The 22,508-nt window shown below is 40.3% G+C and overlaps 1 protein-coding gene across 1 annotated transcript; it reads right to left on the reverse strand.

The window, feature by feature from the left end:
* Positions 1-854: 854 nt before the first annotated feature.
* On the reverse strand, positions 855-2,009 carry LOC135882847 (beta-1,3-galactosyltransferase 2-like). Its single transcript, XM_065409876.1, has one exon. It carries the CDS (start codon positions 2,007-2,009, stop codon positions 855-857), a length of 1,155 nt encoding a protein of 384 aa, XP_065265948.1.
* Between the last annotated feature and the right edge of the window lie 20,499 nt (positions 2,010-22,508).

Genomic DNA, 22,508 nt, shown 5'->3' on the forward strand with positions numbered 1-22,508 from the left:
AATACAACTTCAGTATAAAAAAAAAGTTTATTTTTGTAAATATACATTAAATTGAAACCTTAATGAAGGATATTGTGTCAAGTCTCTCTCTTCCTCCATAGAAGGTTCATGGTGAACTCTGTCCCCATATCTATTCTAGAGACACCATCATAGGACTCAACCACATCAGCCACACCATCAGGGGCTCATTCACCTGCACATCCACTAATGTGATATATGCCAGCATGTACCAGCAATGCCCCTCTACCATGTACATTGGCCAAACCGGACAGTCTCTAAATAAAAGAATAAATGGACACAAATCAGACATCAGGAATGATAACATACAAAAGCCAGTAGGAGAACACTTCAATCTCCCTGGACATTCAATAACAGATTTAAAAGTAGCCATCCTTCAACAACAAAAAACTTCAAAAACAGACTTCAAAGAGAAACTGCAGAGCTACAATTCATTTGCAAATTTAACACCATCAATTTTGGCTTGAATAGGGACTGGGAGTGGCTGGATCACTACAAAAGAAATTTTCTCTCTCTTGGTATTGACACCTCCTCATCAATTATTGGGAGTGGACCACATTCACCCTGACTGAATTGGCCTTCTCAACACTGGTTCTCCACTTGTAAGGTAACTCCCTTCTCTTCATGTGCCAAAATATTTATGCCTGTATCTGTAATTTTCACTCCATGCATCTGAAGAAGTGTGGGCGGTTACCCATGTAAGCTTATGCCCAAATAAATCTATTAGTCTTTAAGGTGCCACCGGACTCCTCATTGTTTTTATTCAGCAATGGTAAGGCTGAAATACTGTAGAAGTCAATATTGTAATCCCAGACAATCTCTGCCATACATTTGCTTTATTTACCACAGACATATTTGTAACTTTGCAATGTTTCCCAGTATGTTATCTGTTCATTTGGATAAATTCCATGGGAGGTAATCAGTCTGTTGTATGTACAAGGAGAAAAGGGGACTTTATATGCATTAAACAAATAGTTTTTAGGTGGGGGTACCATATCAATTCCCTCTTGTTTGAGACAAAGAGCTACATAAATATCTTCCAGGTATATATACTTGACTTTTAAAGATGCATTGACAATTTTTGAAGCCAGGGTTCCAGATAAAACATACCCAGTTCCTGAACAAAAATCAGGGTAGCGCTCAGCTGAGTAGACTTCCTTTGGCATGTACCATTTGCTTTCATTATTTCGATGAGGCTGACCATTTCTTAAAAGGTAGCCAGTGAAATAATTCTGTGGAGGAGGCATAAGTGGTCTTAGGAGCCTTTGTATTAAATATTCTGTATTAACAAAAACATCACTGTCTGTTTTCATGACAAAATTTGCACCACCACAGTAGGTGGCAACCCACTTCAAGCCCATTATGGTTTTAAGAGTTAGGTTCTTGTAGGTGTCCAAAAAGTCTTGTTGAATGATGTCATGATATTGACTGCTTTCCCTCAGTAGGGCTTCATTTTGCTCTTTGCTGTTAACACCCAACATAAATAAGCGAACAACCTTTATTCCTGGAACCACAGATTCATTTCCCCAGGTTTTCCTGATGGCTTCCCTGTGCTGCTTTTCGTCAGCTTTGGTTGCTATTAATAGTATTAAAAAAGGAGTTATTTCATTACATATATCTCTTTCATTAATAACAAACCTAAAGGATTGAATGTAATTGAGTTCACTAGCAAATGGTGCCGCATTTACAGTTAGTCCCCCTACCTTCCTGTTTAGTAAGAAGTGTTTGAAGCTGGAAACATTGCTTCTGAAGGAAATGGGTTTTTTTGCTGTCTCAGGTTTGTCATATTCTTTGGCAGGAAATGCAGATCTTTCCATTAAACTCAAATCAATGTTTTCTTTAACTTTGATTTTTGCTAAAACAGCAAAGTAATTAAAAGTCTTAGGAATGAAAAACAAATATATCCCTAGAAAACAGATGGAGCCAATCAAGAAAATACACATCATGGAGCACCTCCAAGAAATGAGAAAATATCTTCTATAGCGGGTCATGTTGGTGGTTTTCAAATTGATACGGAACAAACTGCTCTTAGTCACACAGACATCTGAAGAAGAGTGTTTGTTTGCAGCTGATTGGTTTCCTCCATGACAAGTTCAGATGATCAAATCACTTTCATAATATTGATTCTTCAGGGTTCTTTTAATTAAAAATGTCCCCTAATTTACGTTCAGACTATACGCTGTAGATTGGTCATTTTCTTGTCAAAAGAACTGGTATCCAATGTTTGGACTTTACTGATACCTTCATTTTCCAACTTTTCTTTCTGAGGATAATACAAAAACAAAATTATAAACAAAACACTTATTGCCCATTGCAATTTATAACAAACTTTACAAAACTGGTCAACTTTTATAATATGAATAACAAATAGCAGCAATGCAATTTCAGTTATATCCAAAATATAACTCCAAATGTTTTCCATATCCTATATTTGTTTCCATTAAAAGTGTGCCTTTAACACTAATGGACGTATCCTTTTATACTGAGAGAAGAGACCCCATACCAAGCAAATATTTATGAAGAATACAGAGCACATTCTATTTTAAATATGTATGTTTACAAAACATGCTAAAATGAACCATATTTGCAGTAATAACAGCAACATCTTGACGTACAGATGTTTTATCTATCTATATCAATCATAGGTCAATTTGATATATACTCAAGCTCATCAGCACCCTGCAGGTGAAAACTACATGACTATACCGTCAATTTTAGTTATAATTTGTAAGTGTTTATATTCCTTTTATGATGTCATTGTATTTTTAAGTAAAGTGTTCCGCCCAATTGGGGCTACGGGTTCTTTTAGGGATTCTCGGTGAAGGACTGAGGCCTGGTCTACACTATGACTTTAATTCGGATTTAGCAGCGTTAAATCGAATTAACCCTGCACCCGTCCACACAACGGAGCCATTTATTTCGAAATAAAGGGCTCTTAATATCGATTTCTGTACTCCGCCCCGACGAGCGGAGTAGCGCCAAAATCGATTTTGTCATTTCGAATTAGGGTTAGTGTGGCCGCAATTCGATGGTATTGGCCTTCGGGAGCTGTCCCAGAGTGCACCATTGTGACCGCTCTGGACAGCAATCTGAACTCGCATGCACTGGCCAGGTAGACAGGAAAAGCCCAAGGAAAATTTGAATTTCATTTCCTGTTTGCTCAGCATGGAGAGCACAGGTGACCACAGATAGCTCAGCTCATCAGCACAGGTAACCATGCAGGCTGATAATCGAAAAAGAGCACCAGCATGGACCGTACGGGAGGTACTGGATCTGATCGCTATATGGGGAGAGGATTCAGTGCTAGCAGAACTTCGTTCGAAAAGACGAAATGCCAAAACTTTTGAAAAAATCTCCAAGGGCATGATGGAGAGAGGCCACAATAGGGACTCAGATCAGTGCCGCGTGAAAGTCAAGGAGCTCAGACAAGCCTATCAAAAAACAAAGGAGGGAAACGGTCGCTCCGGGTCAGAGCCGTGGACATGCCGCTTCTACGCCGAGCTGCATGCAATTCTAGGGGGGGCCGCCACCACTACCCCACCTGTGACCGTGGATTCCGGGTCGGCGATAGTCTCATCAGCTACACCTGAGGATTCTGCGGATGGGGAAGAGGAGGAGGAGGAGGAGGACGAGCTTGCAGAGAGCACCCAGCACTCCGTTCTCCCCAACAGCCAGGATCTTTTTCTCAGCCTGACTGAAGTACCCTCCCAAGCCAGTAGCCAAGACCATGACCCCATGGAAGGGACCTCAGGTGAGTTTACCTTTTAAAATATAAAACATGGTTTAAAAGCAAGCGTTTTTTAATGATTAATTTGCCCTGAGGACTTGGGATGCATTCACGGCCAGTACAGCTACTGGAAAAGTCTGTTAACTTGTCTGGGGATGGAGTGGAAATCCTCCAGGGACATCTCCATGAAGCTCTCCTGGAGGTACTCCAAAAGCCTTGCCACAAGGTTTCTGGGCAGTGCAGCCTTATTCCGTCCTCCATGGTATGACACTTGACCATGCCATGCTTGCAGCAAGTAATCTGGTATCATTGCATGACAAAGCCTGGCAGCGTATGGTCCCGGTGTTTGCTGGCATTCAAGCAACTTCCATTCTTTATCTCGCTGTGTAATCCTCAGGAGAGTGATATCGCTCATGGTAACCTGGTTGAAATACGGGAACTTAATTAAGGGGACAGAGGTGGCCGTTCCTACTGGGCTGTTTGCCTGTGGCTGAAAATAAATCCTTCCCTGCAGTTAGCCAAGCACGGGGGGGGGGGGGGGAGAATTGGCCCTGAGCTTTTCGCGTTTGGCTAGCAGGGATCTTCCCTGTTACCAGCCATGCGGTCGGGGGAGGGGTACATTGATCATCCCAGGGAATTCATGGCGGGGGGGCGGGGGGGTTAGTTTGGTTTCTGCAGGGATCTTCCCTGTTACCAGCCACGCGGTCGGGGGAGGGGTACATTGATCATCCCAGGGAATTCATGGCGGGAGGGGGGGCGGGGGGGTTAGTTTGGTTTCTGCAGGGATCTTCCCTGATACCTGCCACGCGGTGGGGGGAGGGATAAAGCGATCATCCCAGAGAATTGGATGGGGCGGGGGTTAGTTTGTTTTCTGCTGCTGAAGGTTAACAGGAAAACCGCAGCAGTCAACAGGCTTTGCTTGGTATGTGGGAAAGGAGGGCGCAGAAGCCGAAAGACAATGGCTTACCATGGCTGCCTGCAAGCTGAATTCTGTTGCCTGGACCTGCGTCTGTGATCTCTAACACCAAAGCCACAGGCACTCAATATTAAGATGGAAAATGCGACCTTGTACTGAAAGCACATGTGCTATGTAATGTGAATAGTGTTTTTCACCATGAAAGATTATAAGCATTGTTCTGTAAAATGTATCATTTTAAAAACTTCTCTCCTTCTTTTCAACCCTCCCTCCAGCAGCTGCAAATTTTTCAAGCCTCCCTCCTCCGTCCCGAAGGCTATCTCAGATAAGGCGGCGTAGAAAGAGGACGCGAGATGACATGTTCACAGAAATAATGGAATCCACCCGCAATGAAAGAGCTCATTTGAATGAGTGGAAGGACACTGTATCTAAATTTAGGAAAGATGCCAGTGAACGTGAGGTCTTGAGGGACGCTCGAGATGAGAGGTGGCAGGCTGCAACGCTGGGGCTGCTGCATGAGCAAACGGACATGCTCCGGCGTCTGGTGGAGCTTCAGGAACGGCAGCAGGATGACAGAGTGCCGCTGCAGCCGCTGTATAACCTCCCTCCCCCCTCACCATGTTCCATATCCTCCTCACCCAGACGTGTAAGAACGCGCGGGGGGGGGGGAGGCTCCGTGCACCCTCCCACTCCACCCCAGTGGACAGCCCAAGCAAAAGGCTGTCATTATATTGAATTTGTTCAGTGGCCTTTTACTTCCCTCCTATCCTCCTCCCAAACCTCACCCAGATTACCTTCTTGGTTCTCTCCCTATGTTTATAATCACTTAATAAAGAATACATGATTTTTAAATGATAGTGACTTTATTTCCTTTGAAAGAATGCTGGGGGAACGGGGAGGGTGGGTTCCTTACAGAGAATGAATGAGTCAATAAAGGGGGCTGGTTTTCATGAAGGGAGAAACAAACAGAAATTTCACACTGTAGCCTGGCCAGTCATGAAACTGGTTTTCAAAGCTTCTCTGATGCACAGCGCTTCCTGGTGTGCTCTTCTAATCGCCCTGATGTCTGGCTGCGCGTAATCAGCAGCCAGGCGATTTGCCTCAGCCTCCCACCCTGCCATAAAGGTCTCCCCCTTACTTTCACAGAGATTGTGGAGCACACAGCAAGCAGAAATAACAATGGGGAGATTTCTTTGGCTGAGGTCAGAGCGAGTCAGTAGCGATCGCCAGCGACCTTTTAAACGGCCAAATGCACATTCTACCACCATTCTGCACTTGCTCAGCCTGTAGTTAAACAGCTCCTGACTCCTGTCCAGGCTGCCTGTGTATGGCTTCATGAGCCATGGCATTAAGGGGTAGGCTGGGTCTCCAAGAATAACTATTGGCATTTCAACATCCCCAACGGTCATTTTCTGGTCCGGGAAGTAAGTCCCTTGCTGCAGCCCTTTAAACAGAGTAATGTTCCTGAAGATGCGAGCATCATGAACCCTTCCCGGCCAGCCCGCGTTGATGTTGGTGAAACGTCCCTTGTGATCCACAAGTGCTTGCAGCACCATTGAAAAGTACCCCTTGCGGTTTATGTACTGAGTACCCTGGTGCTCCGGTGCCAAGATAGGGATGTGGGTTCCATCTATCGCTCCACCACAGTTAGGGAATCCCATTGCAGCAAAGCCATCCACTATGACCTGCACATCTCCCAGAGTCACTAGCTTTTGTAGCAGTACCTCAGTGATTGCTTTGGCTACTTGCATCACAGCAGCCCCCACAGTAGATTTGCCCACTCCAAATTGATTCCCGACTGACCGGTAGCTGTCTGGCATTGCAAGCTTCCACAGGGCTATTGCCACTCGCTTCTCAACTGTGAGGGCTGCTCTCATCTTGGTATTCTGGCGCTTCAGGGCAGGGGAAAGCAAGTCACAAAGTTCCAAGAAAGTGCCCTTACGCATGCGAAAGTTACGCAGCCACTGGGAATCGTCCCACACCTGCAACACTATGCGGTCCCACCAGTCTGTGCTTGTTTCCCGGGCCCAGAATCGGCGTTCCACGGCTATAACCTGCCCCATTAACAGCATGATCTCCAAAGCACCAGGTCCCGCGGTTCGATAGAATTCCATGTCTATATCCTCATCACTCTCGTCGCCGCGCTGCTGTAGCCTGCTCCTCGCCGCCTGGTTTTCCAGGTTCTTGTTCAGCATACACTGCACGATAAGGCGCGAGGTATTTACAATGTTCATGACTGCTGTCTTGAGCTGAGCGGGCTCCATGCTTGCCGTGGTATGGCGTCTGCACTGTTCACCCAGGAAAAAGGCGCGAAACGGTTGTCTGCCGTTGCTTCCTGGAGAGGGGGGAGGATATACCCAGAACCACCCGCGACAATGTTTTTGGCCCCATCAGGCATTGGGATCTCAACCCAGAATTCCAATGGGCGGAGGAGACTGCGGGAACTATGGGATAGCTATGGGATAGCTACCCACAGTGCAACGCTCCAGAAATCGACGCTAGCCCCGGTACATGGACGCACACCGCCGAATTAATGTGCTTAGTGTGGCTGCATACATTCGACTTTATACAATCTGTTTTCCAAATTCGAATTATATAAATTCGGATTAATCCCGTAGTGTAGACATACCCTGAGTTGAATGACCCGGGACAAGGAGAACTGGATACAACTCAATTTTATTATAGGATGGTAAGTATAACAATTATTAATGCCACGATTCCTTATCAAACAACTACAACTACAATACTATATAACTAAATTTAAACAAGTAAGGCAAGGGAGGGGAAGCACGTAAGAAAAACAAAAACCTCCCCCCCCCCCCAACGAAAACACAATGGGGAGATAAGCAAAAACAAAGCAAACAGAAAATTCTGTCTAGCTAGTTACTTACGACCATGCAAATGACAGCCAGATGGGAGAGCATATACATAGTGAATTCAACCGGCAACATGACACGCACTCGGGCTGGATTCGAGAGCTGGAGGGTCAAGTCCTGGTTGATCAGACCTGGACTGGTAGTGACGTTGAATCGTTTCGGGACACCTCTGATTGCTATACAGGAACGACTAAGTATATAGTTCAGAAGGTAAGTGTGGCACGCATTGATTGGCTTCTTAGTGCCCAAACTGTCTTTCCCTTATTAGAAAGAACAATACAATGCGGAAACTGCAGAAACGGTTTATGTGGAAATAACCCACATAAGTTTCCTGTGATAAGCACTGTGCCCTAATAAGGTCGTGCAGTCTATTGTGGGCCTCTTTTCTTACTCTGGGTTCGCCGCGGGGTTGAGAGGCAGCCTGGCCACAACCGGGTGAGGGGTTAGGCTGTATTAACATAAAGCTGGGTGAAGTTTTTCATTTGAATAATTTGTTCACCAAAACAAGTTAGGTTAAACAAGGGTCAGGTCTTTGGTTAATTATTTTGGATGAATAAAAAAACCTGGAAACATTGAAACAGTTTGTTTTGGCACTTCTGAAACAAAATGTTTTTACTTTTCTTTTCAATAAGCTTTTTCTTTTCAGAATTTCACTGAATTTTATTTTAAAAAAATATAAAAAGGAGGTTAAAAACATCAGAAATGAAGTATTTCATTTTGGGTTGAAAAAAAATGTTTCCTTTGACCTGAAACTTGTTTTTAACTCTTTCATTTAGTTGGAAAGAAAGTAAAAAAAAAAAAAAAAATCATTGTGTATTGTATTGACCCGAATGGAATTCTCTCTTCTTTTTTGGTTCAAGCCACCAAAATGAAAAATTGGCTACTCTCTCTGTTCTGCTTTTATGTGAATTTTGAGCTCATGAAAGGTGCTAGATACTGAAAGGACGAGAACTACGTAAATGACTTAGGGAGTCAGATAGAAGTCCTCTATCCACAGACCCTGGAGATTATGGGCAGTGGTAGTGCAGGTTCTATCACCTCTCTCCACTCTAAGCCTTATTTCCAGATGGACAGCTTCTAAGGCTTGTGGGTAATTCTGTGTTCATTCTGCAGTATGGAAGGGTCAAACTCCAGTTTCTTCTCCGGCCCCAAAGCACTGGGGGAAAGCTAGGCATATTACCTGTATTGAACTGCCTTTCACAAACTGAAAGGGCAGAAAACCTGTGAGCTGCACGAGTTTAATTTTGTTGAAATAAATTAGTGCTCAGCCTGTATGTTCTCCTCACAGAAAGTCAGGCTATTCAGAGAGGAGATGCATAATGAAAGTCAGCACTGATGCAGCAAAGGTTCAGTAAAGGAAACAGACTGGGTCCCTACAATGGGATCCCCCAGCACTGTCCAGAAGGAGTGGCAGAACTCAGTCTAGTTTGTAGTTTCTTTCACAATCAGCAGGAAGCCTGGCTTAGAATAATCCAGAATGAAGTAAGGGGGTAAATCCTACCCCAGTGGCAATAGACCAGATTACCCCTGCTTTTAGCTCAGAATGCATGTACTTTGTATTGTTATTATTTATTATTATTATTCCCATCATAGGAGAGGATTCTGCCTCTCCTTCTGGAGGATGTGATAATTTGATCCTAACTCTCTGCTGAGACCTCAATCAAGTTTAACAGTTTTGATGGTTGCTTTTTTATGGTATGACTTCATTCACAGATTTTAAGACCAGAAGGGACTATTATGAGCATCTAGTCTGATCTCCTGCATAACAGGCCATAGAACCGTATTCAATAATTCCTGCATCAAGCCCATAATTTCTACTTGAGCTAAAGCATCTTCCAATAATATGTCCAGTCTTGATTTTACAACTTTAAGTGATAGAGAATCCTCCATGTCCCTAGGTAAATTGTTCCAACGGTTAAGCTAGTTTCAGCTTCAGCTCCCAGCCATTTGCTTTAACATTAATTCATTAGGAATTGTCAACACCAAATCATTTCACACTGAAAGCCATCAAAGAGGAAACATGGATTTTCTATCACCCCTTACCTTATTCAGAAAAAAAAAATACATAGAAAATGAAATGCTTCTTTTTCCATTGGCAAAACCCTGAGCATCAGAAAGAAAAGCATAACGATACCAAATGAAGGTTCTGCCAAAAGTCATCCTTCTGGAGAGTTGACCATTTTTTCCTGGAGAAAAAAAAAATTAAAAATAAAATAAATCAGATACCATCTTATTGTATAAAGATCCCAAAAATAATTTAAAAACTGGCAGCTGGTCAGCCATCAATGATACAGAAGAAGTTATATTTTTAGGATCGTGCTTGTTTCTTATTGGCTAAAGTACAGAATAAAAATCCACACAGTTCTCACCATTTTGGATTTCTTACTAAAACATTATCAGGCTTCTGCTTTGCCATCTTATTTATTCATTTTAAAGCAGCTTGTCTGAGATTTGCTTAAAGGAGATTTTAAAAATAAAATAACTTAAGTGTCCTCTGAGCAAATAAGGACTCTTAGCAGCTCTTTTAGAATAAAAATAAAACAACATAAAATTTTAGAGCAATGTTTCCAAGACTAGGTGCCTGAATCAATATTGCAAAGCTCATATTCAAAAATCATGAGTTAGGCTTCCAATAGTCATGAGATTAAAAAAAAACCAAAACACCACTACTTGTGGAGTTCTTTTTTATTTGCCGTCTGACTTTTGCTCCTTCAGGGTTCACATTTTCCAGCATTTTTCCACAACCATGAGGTGTAGAGGAAACTTGATTAAATAAAGTAGAATAAAATAAAATAAACAAACACATTTTTAAAAATAGAAACTGAGATTCTGGTGTGTTCCCATGATTCGAAGGCCGAGGTACTTAAGAAGAAGAACACACCAGATATTGTTAGATTTTAACATGATAAAGTTGCAAAAGTTGACAACTCTGCTAAACTTAGGCTCCAAAATCCATATTTAAGACTTTCAATTCAAATGGTCTCATTTTTAACCATGTACCCTCTCATTTTCAGCAGCAGTACCCTTTGAAAAGTCAGACCACTTTTACATAGACGCCGAAATATGGACTTAGGAGCCTAAATTGAGGCACCCAGATTTGAAAGGCTTTAAGGTTATTTTATAACAAATATACTTGTGTGGTATGTGTGAAAGACAGTAATTACACATCTAAATAGATACACAATTGCACTTGTCTGTCCTTCAATATTTTAAATAAGTGGTTCTTACTACCAAGGAAATTACTGTATAAATAATTTGAAGGACAGAAATCATTGGGTGGACGTATGGGGTGGTCTCATCTAGTTAAGTACACAAGATCCATTTTCAACATGATGAACCATGGAACAAGGCAGCATGGGTCAGTCGATAGGCCACTGAAGTGGGATTTAGGACACCTAGACTCGATTCCTGGCTCTGACCTGCTGTGTGATCTTGGACAAGTAGTTAATATATTATACATCAGAGGAAGTTGAACTCCTTTGTAAAATGCACTGGGACATTTTTTCCCAGTGCTGAATATGAGAAGGGGATCATATGGTACCACCCGCAACTTGCTAGATTAAAAACCTTTGCTACTGGATTTGCAATCTTATGTGCCAGATCTTTTGATATTCTGGGACGGAGATTATCTAGTCCTCTTGATTTGAGCATATTAAACTCTGTGAGTTTTGCTTCCACCTGGGATGTGGTAATTTCCATGTCTATACAATCATTCCCATTAGCCATCATGCCTTTGCTCCCATGTTCTGCACTATCATCCTTATTGAAAACTGAGGAATAATATTAATTTAATTTTGGGGCCATAGATAGTTTATTGTTAATCTCTTCCCTACTCTTGCTGCATAGCAGCCCTGCTTCTTTTCTTGTTCTTGTCTTACTTATATAGCTAAAATTCCTTTTATTATTTGTTTTAATTTCCTTTGGCGTGTGTAACTCTGCTTGTCTTTTGGCAAATCTCACTGTATCCCTACACTTTCTGACCTCCAAGATGTAGTTTTCTTCATTGATCAATACCTTTTTCCATTCCTTGTAGGCTCTCTGCTTATTTATAATCTATTTATTGAAGTGGTTATTCATCCAGTTAGGTCTGGAACACTTTCCTACAAGGCTTCCCCTTTCTTTGGACACAAATTCTAGATAGTTTTTGAACCTTTGATTTAAAGAAATTCCAAGCTTCCTCCACATTCAAATCCCTGAGCTCTTCAGTCCAATTGACTTCACTGACTTCCACATTTCAGGAAAGATGTTGACAATTTGAAGAACATTCAAAGAAGAGCCAAAAGAATTATTAAAGGCCATGCCCTATACTGATAGACTCAAGAAGTTCAATCTGTTTAGTTTAACAAAGAGAAGATTAAGAGATGACTTGATCACGGTCTATAGGTACCCACATTGCGCACAAATATTTGATATTGGGCAATTCAGTCTAGCGGAGAAAGGTATAACACAATTCAATGTCTGGAAGTTGATGCTAGCAAATTCAGACTGGAAAAAAGGTGTACATTTTTGACTGTGAATGTAATTAACCATTGGAAGACTTTACCAAGGGTTATGGATTCTGTGTGGATTCTCCATCACAGGCAATTTTAAAAAAACAAGATTGGATTTTTTTAAAGATATGCTCTAGTTCAAAAGGAATTATTCTGGGGAAATTCTATGGCCTGTGCTACACAGGAGGTCAGTCTAGATGATCACAGTGGTCCCTCCTGGCCTTGGAATCAATTAATCTAACTAGTTCCCTTAATTTCACAAAGCCTGCCCTTTGGAAATTGAAATCCTTAATAACTGACCTGTTTTTCATTATCCTTCCATTTAATTTAAATCGAATCACCCCATGATCACTCTGTCCAAGATTATTTTCTATAACCAGCTCTTCTGAAATGTCCTCACTGCTTACCAAAACTAAGTGTAAAACAGCATCACCTCTTGTTGGTTCAGCGATTATTTGGTGAAGAAATAGGTCTGCTATCACATCCAGAAATAATTAAGTCCTACCACTATTAATAGCATTTGTTCTCTATCTATATCTGGGAAGTTAAAGTCTCCCATAATTTCCAGTAACAATTCTTCCTCTCGAATAATATTAACGAAATCTCTGTCCACTAGTAGATCCCTAACACTAGCCAGATAGAACCTCTTTTACAATCCTTCTCCAAAATGATTTTGACCTAAACCAGTTCTGTTTTATCCATTGCATCCTTTATTTCTTTATAGTCGACTGCATTAGTGATATAAAACTCTACCCACCAGCTTTATCTTTATTCCTCTATCTCCTGAAGAGCACCTGTGTTTCAGTCACAATTGCTATTCCACTAAGGTTTAGTTATCCCTATATCATCTTTCTTCACCAGTAGTTCTAGTTCTTCCATTTTGCTGTTTAGGCTCCTCACATCAGTGTACAAGCATCTAATTTGTTTCTATCTGACAACCCGATTTCCTAATTTTTGAAAAATCAAGTTCGTCTCACTGGCCACCAGTCTTTCTATTTTTTATACCAAATAATTTCACACGCTCCTCTTGGAAGGTTGTTTATGTGCATAAACTACACTGGTGCTCACATTTACAGAAGCATTTATGATCCAAATCAAAAATTCCCAAAGCACTACACTGGCTAAAAGAATTGCAGGCCCAAAAAGATTAGCCCAAGTCAAATTCTGCACTCTCATCCTGAGAAGACAGAGTAGTGACCTCAAAAGATTCAGCACAACACAGAATTCTGCAAAAAAGGGTGTTGGGGGGCGGGGCGGGGGGGTTTAGCAATCTGGTTACCAGACAGTAATTAGGCAGTTAGACTGCAATCACATATAGGAATTATTACGATGTGACAGATTATGAATAATTAATAATTATAGGCATAATCATGGAGACGTGGTATGCCACCTCTGGGTAATAGGCAGGTATTAATCTTGTTATGATCACTGGCAAAATATGGTTGGGTGTCTGATATGTTACATAAACATGGGACATAAAATCCCCAACCCAGCTCCCTATTTTTTGGGGTGCTCTCGGGTTCCTGAACTGGTGTCAAATGGATCCATGGCCTTCTGAGGTGTTCTATTAATTTTGTATTCTTCTGTTTTTTCCTTCTCAGTGCTGTAAATATGCGATACCACCTTATTAGCTTAAAGATCTAGCTAGATTTATTTTTCGGTGCTGTGCTATTATAATAACCAGTGGAACTGTATGGTTTTTATGTACAGATATAATTGAATATATATATATATATATATATATTTCATTCACAAATCACGCCAAATTCATAATGAAAGATAAGTGTTCCATAGGAGAAACTTCTGTGTATCTCACTTTGGGAAAGAACCTGTGATCAATTGATAAATAGTGTAAGTATGTGATTATTAATAAATATCATAAGCATGGAAAGTTATAGTTTCATTATTGACCTGGCTATAGAATGGAACTTTATAGGTTTTGCTATACAGGCAAGGATGCCATAGTGGAGAAATGGTTATGAAGTCACAGAATCACTGACATTTTTCATACAAGTGTTATTTCAAACATCAAGCCCTTCTGAGCACTGCAGGTTGGACAGATTTCAAAGGATTTTTGTTTGGAATATAAAAAAAACAGTATGTCCACCCAGTGAACAAGACTGGAAATATTTTAAGACAGCTTATGTTTGAAAAATACATTGTCCCAGGAGCACTGCCCATAAGCCACAGGTGTGCCCAGCATACATAGAACTGACTGTTGGAGGGATGAGGGAACGGCTCTGTGTCCATAATGCATTCATCCCAAGTTGCACTTAGCCATCTGATTTATGTTTTACAATAGAAGCTGATTCAGAGGTAATTGAACAGATGCAGAATGTCTAGGTAAAATATCATTATGTGCACAAGTTTAACAGGGGATTCTAAGGTGACAGTTTAAAGCTGTGAATGCTGGCACAAAATTTTAAAAAGCTCTCATATCATGTATATTTCAGTTCTCACCCAGTTACAGAACCAAAAAAAAAAATTGCTTTCTTGACTATAGCAGTGCTCCACCTAACAAGAACTGCTAACCAGAGTGATACAAAAGTGTAGGAAGCTGGGACAAGTAACGAGAATGTGATGCATCATGAGGGGGCCTCCAAAAGTGAGGACTTCAGCTGAAATCTGACCTGAAGCTTTAAATCTTCATCTGCTTCTCCCAATATTTTGTTTTGAAGTTAACTCATCACTGCTGGCGGCAAATGAAAAATAAATGGCTGTGACACAAAAGGCAGGAAGGCCACAAAATGGAGAAGGACTCAGGCAGTGTGAGAGTGGTCAGATATCGAGACGACTTTCAGACCTTGTGTGGAAAATAGCAATAAGCGGTGACACTGTTCCAGGGCTACAATTCCAAGGGTTCCAGCAGTTACCAAAACTTCTTGAGCTTTGCTTTTGTCATTCACCATGTTCCTAAAAGTCCTCAGTGGGAACAGATAAGTAATTGAAGGTTGCCAATTATGTAGATTGTTAGTATGTTATATTTTAGTGTTTTATTTCATTGGAGGTTTTTTGTTGTTTTTTGGGGGTGGTGATGGGAAGTGATGTCTCTTGGAATTGCCTGTTGCACTTTACTTAGAAAATTAAGGGGAAAATAATAGTTTCTAAACAGTAAACATACATTATGTTTTCTTAAGATTAATCATATGTACACTGTGTTGAAATGTGTACTTAATCATTCAGTTAGCATGTAAATATATTAATCTGAATGTTCTATGACTAGGTATTTGTAAGTGAACTTAAAGGAATCACTGGATTTTAACACAAAAGAAGATAAATATAACTAAAAATTAGGACGATTTCGTTGGTAGTGTGTCTCCATATGTAATTTGTATACTACCAGAAGCAGGATCTTTAACATTAGGTGTTAGATAGCAATTGCAAGAAGAAAATATAACCAAGGAGAATAAACAAGCTAATGATCATATGGATAGTACTGAAAGCATTTTTTAGTATAATAGCTTTGCAAGATAACTTTTATGCTTTACTGGATGGTTTCATTTTCAATTATTATTTTTTACACTAATATGCCACTCTTTGTTCTTTTATTTTCCTGTTTCTTCCAATGCTTCATTTACCTCATAGTTTTCCTCCACTTTATTACACATTAAAGTAGCCTGATGAAAATATTGCATCTTTTCTTAATATACTCTAGTGAGACCATCTGAAAATTGGTGATTATGACTGACTGAAATATTAAATTACAAATATAGAGCAACTGTAATACCAAAAGTGCCAATTTATTCCCATTAAGTTAATGAAAAAACTAGCATTGAGCAATATATATGAATGACAGGAAGAAAACAAAACTAATTCATTTTGCAGGTTTTCTTCTCAGAGTAACTCATATTCTTCAAAGAAAACGTTACTATCATCATCTTGTCTGTTGGGCAACATATATGCACAGAGTAGCACACAGAGCTGGTAGGAAATTTTCTCTATATGAATTTCTGATGGAAAAAGCCTTTTTGAAAAAAAATGAAATTTTCAGAGGGAAAATTTCACATTTTCTGAAAATTTTTCATTTTTTGTCAGAAAAAATTAAATGGCTTCCTGGCTGAGCACAAAAAGTGAAATTGATAAAAAAAACTTTTGCAAGAGGACACCTGACATGCTGAAAAATTCCACTTTGGTTCTCCTGAAAGGGAATTTCTCAATATTTCTGATTGGCAAAAAAAAAAAAAAAAGTGGTTTTTACTTTTCATTCTGAAGCAGGGCTATTCCCCACCCCCTTCCCTCAACATTTTCCGCGGGACATATGTTCCATTTTCAGGCCAGTTCTACAAACAATCCCTACCCTGAAAAATTTGCAATCTAAATAGATAAAACAAAACCAGTTTGAGGGGAGGGGTATTACACCCAAACAGAATTACCAATGTGATGGAAGCAAACAAGGAAAGATTTTTTTCCCCAGTATTTCCAAATGTTTCACTAATATTGTAGAAGACAACAAATCTGACCATGGCATGGTGTACCACAAAGTCCCCAAATGAAAGAACAATTAAAAACAAACAAAAGCAACAACAAAAAAGCAACACCTTACTATATTTTGATATTAAAGTATAAAATGCAAAAGTATCACCTAAACTAAGGGCTGTGACAGGGTCAGGCCAGATGGCTGCAAGAGAGTGGTCGAAGGTAGATGCTTAACCTGGAGCTAACGTATGTCCCTTTTCCCTGGACTATTCCAGAACACTCAGGAACTTTCTAGAACTAATTAAGGCAGGCTAATTAGGACACCTGTAGCCAACTGGGAAGTTACTAGAATTAATTAAGGCTAATCAGGACACCTAGTATAAAAAGGCTCTCACTCCAGTTAGTGAGGTGTGTGTGTGTAAGGAGCTGGGAGTGAAAGGATGTGCTGCTGGAGGACTGAGGAGTACAAGTGTTAACAGACATCAGGAGAAAGGTCCTGTGGTGAGGACAAAGAAGGTGTTGGGAGGAGGCCATGGGGAAGTAGCCCAGGGAATTGTAGCTGTTCCAGAAGGCACTCTAGACAGCTGCAGTCTACAGGGCCCTGGGCTGGAACCCGGGGTAGAGAGTGGGCCTGGGTTCCCCCAAAAGCCTCCCAACTCCTGATCCAACACAGGAAGATCTCTGAGGCTAGCAAAATCTGCCAATAAGTGCAGGACCCACCAAGGTAGAGGAGGAACTTTATCACAGGGCATTGTTAGAATTCTGGAATTAGAAGCTTCATAGCTTCTGCCCTCCCAAAAGATTTCCCACCCAACTACTGATCCAGGCAAATACCATATTCATATGGTATTCTCTGCCAAAACAAAAGTACTCAGTAAATACATTTCAGATTAAATTCTTGCTGTTTGTGGATATTCCTACAAAGAATTCTTATGAATGTCCAAAAGCAAAATGAATGAAGGGCTCACAAACATAGCGAACCAAAACTTGGTACTTAGTTTGTGAAACAGTTCATGAATAATTTATCACTATTTGCCCACTTTTACATGCAAGTATATTAAGATAACAGCAAAGCCATATAGCAAACTGCATGTTATATATAAATTATCACTTCAAAATATGAGAGCAGTTTTTCTATTAGTAAATTGTCAACTCACATAACTAAAGCAATGGACATTTTTTTTTCTTTGTGCTTTTCCTGAGCACGCTGAACCTGCTCGGTATAATTGTCTTTTGCTTACCTTGTTTTTATACCACTAACTTTTTTGGATGAAAGCCTGGGCCCATTGAAGAGGTGACAGCAAATTCCTAGAATATATTCCCTAAATCAGCTTAGAACATTCACATTTCACAGTTTGATAAATAATTATATGATTGGGTACAGCATTCATGCTGCTGAACAAGGCTGTATTCATATTTGCAAATATTCATTGTACTTTACACTTTGCACTTTTGACTCTTAAAATATTCTCACAGATAGACTCAGCACCAGCTCTCTTTTCTTTTAAAATCTTTCACAGAAAGAACACTACTAAAATTCATTTTGAAAACAAGAAACTTTCTTACTTACATAGATTCACACAGTAGCTTAAGCTGATTTAGAGTTCATGCAGGTTTACTCTTCTGACTGAGGATTTAAACTCCCAGTTTCTTAGAGCACTAGTTAATGATCATCTAAACTGGCAAAAGGAAATATGGGAGTGGTTTTTATTTATCAAGGTTGATTTTTTTCATGAGTGGATGGGACCTACAAGTTAAAGAAAATTCTATTCCATTTTGATAACGCTTTGTTTCCTTGTTTGTTCAATGCCTGAAATAAGAGAGGTTAAAGTTTAGTTGAATCTTGCTTATCTAACTTTATCTCTGTTCTGCTATGGTTGGTACTAAAAATTGTAGAGTTTTTCTTCTATGGAATTTAGAATTTTTCACACTGCTAAATTTTCAGGGTTTTTTTGGTTTGTTTTTTTAATCCAAACTGGGAAATTTAAGATTGCTTTCACTGTGAAGTCAATGTAACAATCTGTGAAATTAGAACAGAATTTAGCCCAAGATCCAGTAGGGTACTTAAATTCATGTTTAACTTCAATGGGAATATTCACATACTTGTAGTTAAGAAAGTGCTTACTGTTTATTTGTATTAGGGCTGTAATATACAATTGTAGGAGTTTTTGTTTGTTCCCCCCCCCCGCCCCGGAAACTGGGCAAGGACATGCTCCTGCTTCCATTGAGTTCATTACAATCAGTTGGGGATCAGAGTGTAGAATTACAGTGTAATACATCAGATGACAGAATATTAAATATGTAGTGGGAAAGATCAGCTGTAGGACACATACCATACTGAAGAGTTGTCAACCAGATTTCAAAATTGAGAACAATTTTGGCAAGTTATCAGAAGTGAGATCTAGAAGCCAGAAAAGTTAACTGAATTTCCTTTTGTGTTCCTTTGAATATCCCACAACTAAAATGGCTAAATACAGGGGTAATGGAAGTAGAGTAGAGCTGAGCTACTAGCAGAAAAACATTCTGCAAATTCAAATACAGAATTTTGATTTTATTATATATGTGACCATTGGACGTTTGCTTTACATAGACCTTACAGTACTTGATATTTACTAGCATAAATACTTATGAAAAGTAAAGGTTAAGCTTGAATATTCATCAGAAGTTGATTTCTAATTGTGTAGTCAGTTGTAAAATTGGCAGGTCATGCAATGTCAGTTAGAGTATGTAGGTCATCCAAATATTAAACAAAAATGATGATTTGTGACTAATGTAACGAAAAAACTCAGCATGAATTGCAAATACAATGAATGGAATTATATGACATTAAATCATATAACAAAAAGTTTAACTTTTTTATTTAAAGCTTTTAAAACATAAAACACACTATAGTCATGGAATTACGTTACAAAATATGGAAAACAAATATATCCAATTTCTAGGTAAAGTCACCACTCAACCAGTCAAAATCACACACACAAATTACAAAACCACACACACAGATCAGTAATTCAAATTCTGATTGATTACATTAAAATTAGATTCTTAAAAGTTCATGAAAGTCATTCTTTTTTCCACACTGCACGTGTGGGCAACTACTCCATTATTAGCTTTTGAGCTACACTATAGACATAGGAACTTGTAGCTGATTAGAAAAAATCAATACCTAGTCTGCATAAACTTGTTAGATAAGGACACCTGTCAAGTTAAATCTAGATCTGAATTCACATTTCTTCATAATTCAGATTCACAGCTCTGCTTTGTATTTATCTCTAGCACTCAATACAGTGTGAATGCTAGGAATGTGTTTGGGAGAAATAGGAATTGACTCAAGCCTAAAGCTGTACAAAGGATGGAAGATCCATTTTGTGAAGGATTTTGAAGTGTCACAATTTGGCTTTGCTCTGAATAGGCATGAAAGCAAACATTTTATAACCTCTCCATGAAGGGAAATTCTGGGGAAAAAAAAAAAGTGTTTCTGACCAATCAAAATGTTTTGCTGCTATTTAGACTGCTTAAATTTTATATTACATTATAATATATAATATAATACATTTTAAAAAAAATAATCAAAATCTTTCATTACAAAAATGTCAAAATGGGATGTTTCAATATTTCTGGGATTTCTCCTCTTCCCCCCTCCCCACCAGATTTCTATGAAATGAAAGTCTAGTGAAAGTGACCTGATTTCAAAAAGCAGTTAAATTTGGACAGACTATTCCAACAAAATATCTCCCAAGGAGTGGAGGAACAAGACAAGAAGTTTATTGTGGGGAGCAGGTTTCTTCCTCACTTTTTAAAGTGACTGCAGCTTTAACCTTTCCCATGTCCATCAGGACTGCAATAGCGAGCAGGTAGCATAGATATTTTGGGGACTGTACCTTTTAACAAGAGGAAATGTCCCCCTTCCCTGCCACACACACAAGTTTCTCTTCAGTCCAAGCCCTGACCATTTCAGTCCTGTCTCGCTTTATAGTTTCTCCCACTGTACCTATGTCTGTTCATTGCAGATGTCAGTCATTCCCTCCCTCATGCAGTGTTTTTCTGTTTCCCATTTTGGAAGCAGCAGGTTTTTTGGCCAGACCAGTGATGTACTTCAAGGTGTTTCATGTGGATGAAGCTGATTTAGATGGGGTGCATCACTGCACCACAGGTGCCTCATCTTGCTGAGGCGAGCAGCAACTTGACCAGTTTTATAGTGAGTCAATGGCTCAGTTAAGGAGAATCCAGCCACCCTCATGCCTGGTCTAGCAAGAGCTCATTGTAATGTGCACCATCCTATCTTGTACATTCCACTGCTCAGGTGGACAAGAACTAACATATGTGGAGCTCAATGTGGCCTGCAGACTCAGTTATCGCCTAGATATGTGGTGCACGGAAACTGGGTACTGGACTGTGCTGCTCCCTGGATCCAAGCACCCTGTGCACAGTGCATGTTGGGACCTGCATGCTGAATTGAACATCTGTTCTGGCGTGACTGAAGGGTGGCCAAGACAAATTTGAAAGGCATTGTGAGTGGGCAGCGGGAGGTGTCCATGCATAACCTGAAATGATGTCCTCCATCATGCAATTCATCCAGACCACCATCTATGAGTGCCAGTGTAACCCACACACCTCCTGGGTGTGGTGTTCTGTCCCATCTATTGGCACTGAGACACTTAAAGAGAGAGAGAAAAAATGAGTCTGCTCTACAGCCATAGCTAACAGCCAGTTGGCTTTTAGCTCATGCAGTAGAGGCTCATGCACTAAGCTCCAGAGGCCCCAGGTTCAATCCTGCCTGCCGAGGATCAGGGTCTGTCGGTGTTATAAGTGGGGGTCATCCAGGATTTCAACTGGGAAGACTCTGAAGCTCCAGATGCTATTCCTCAGCTAGGGGAAGTATGTAACCCATACACGCCCTGGGTGTGGTGTTCTGTCCCATCTAGTAGTACCAAGATCACTTAAAGAGAGAGAGAGAGAAAATGAGTCTGCTTTACAGCCAGTTGGCTTTCAGCTCATGCGGTAGAGGCTCATGTACTAAGCTCCAGAGGCCCCAGGTTCAATCCTGCCCACAGGCTACTGGGGTCTGGTGGTGTTACATTAGCACCAATTCTGGGACCAGCACTGAAATTGCTCCAGCCTATTGGATTCCCTAATGGATTATCATCTTCAGCTGAGGTAAGACACTTTGCTCACCTATGAAATGCTGCCAGCTCTGGGGTGAGATGTGGCACCTGATCAGCAGGAACACCACACAGCAATTTAGGATAGGATGTGAACAGGAATTTTTTATCCAATAGGAGAGGTGTATGTGGGAGGGACAATTTAGGGGTACTGAATGTAATTCTCCACACTGGAATTTGGCCAGGACAATGGGGTGAACACAGACACCACTCTGGAGAAATCTCCAATGGGTCCACATGCAGCAGCCCATCTGCCTAGTAATACCAGAAACAGTGGGAACTTCAGAAAGTTCTGGGTCTAAACAGAAAAAAAGGATTCTGTGCAGATATAAAATTTCAATGAAGAAAAATACACTTGGATAATGCCTATTGGTGGCGATCCTGGTAAAGCCTTTTGTACTTTGGGTCAATGTGAATTCATTATTGGACATGGAGGCAAAACTGACTTAAGGCAGCATTCAGCAAATGATGGATACAAGAAAAAAGCACAGGTCAAAGGTCTGAAATTCTTTGTCTCTTCAAACACTGAAAGTGATAAAATTGCAGCATGTGAAATTGCAACCATTTATCACAGAGTTAACCACAGCATTATTGCCAGTCCATGCTGTTAGTGAAATGGCTCACAATGCAAACATTGCTAACAAATTGCCTTGTGCAAGAACAAAGCAAGAGCTATTAGTGACCAATGTTTTGGCCCCAGAATCTGTGAGGGATTATTTACAGGATTAAGTAACATCACCACCAGAACAACCCATGTATTTCTCTGTAGCAATTGATGCCTCAAATAATATAAATCAATTACAAAGCAATGTGCTTACAATACCATATCCAGGGGCAGCTCTATGTATTTTGCCTCCCCAAGCATGGCAGTGAGGTAGGCTTCTGCAGCATGCCTGCGGGAGG

The sequence above is a fragment of the Emys orbicularis genome, chromosome 8 (genome assembly GCF_028017835.1).
Source record: "Emys orbicularis isolate rEmyOrb1 chromosome 8, rEmyOrb1.hap1, whole genome shotgun sequence".
Taxonomy (NCBI): domain Eukaryota; kingdom Metazoa; phylum Chordata; order Testudines; family Emydidae; genus Emys; species Emys orbicularis.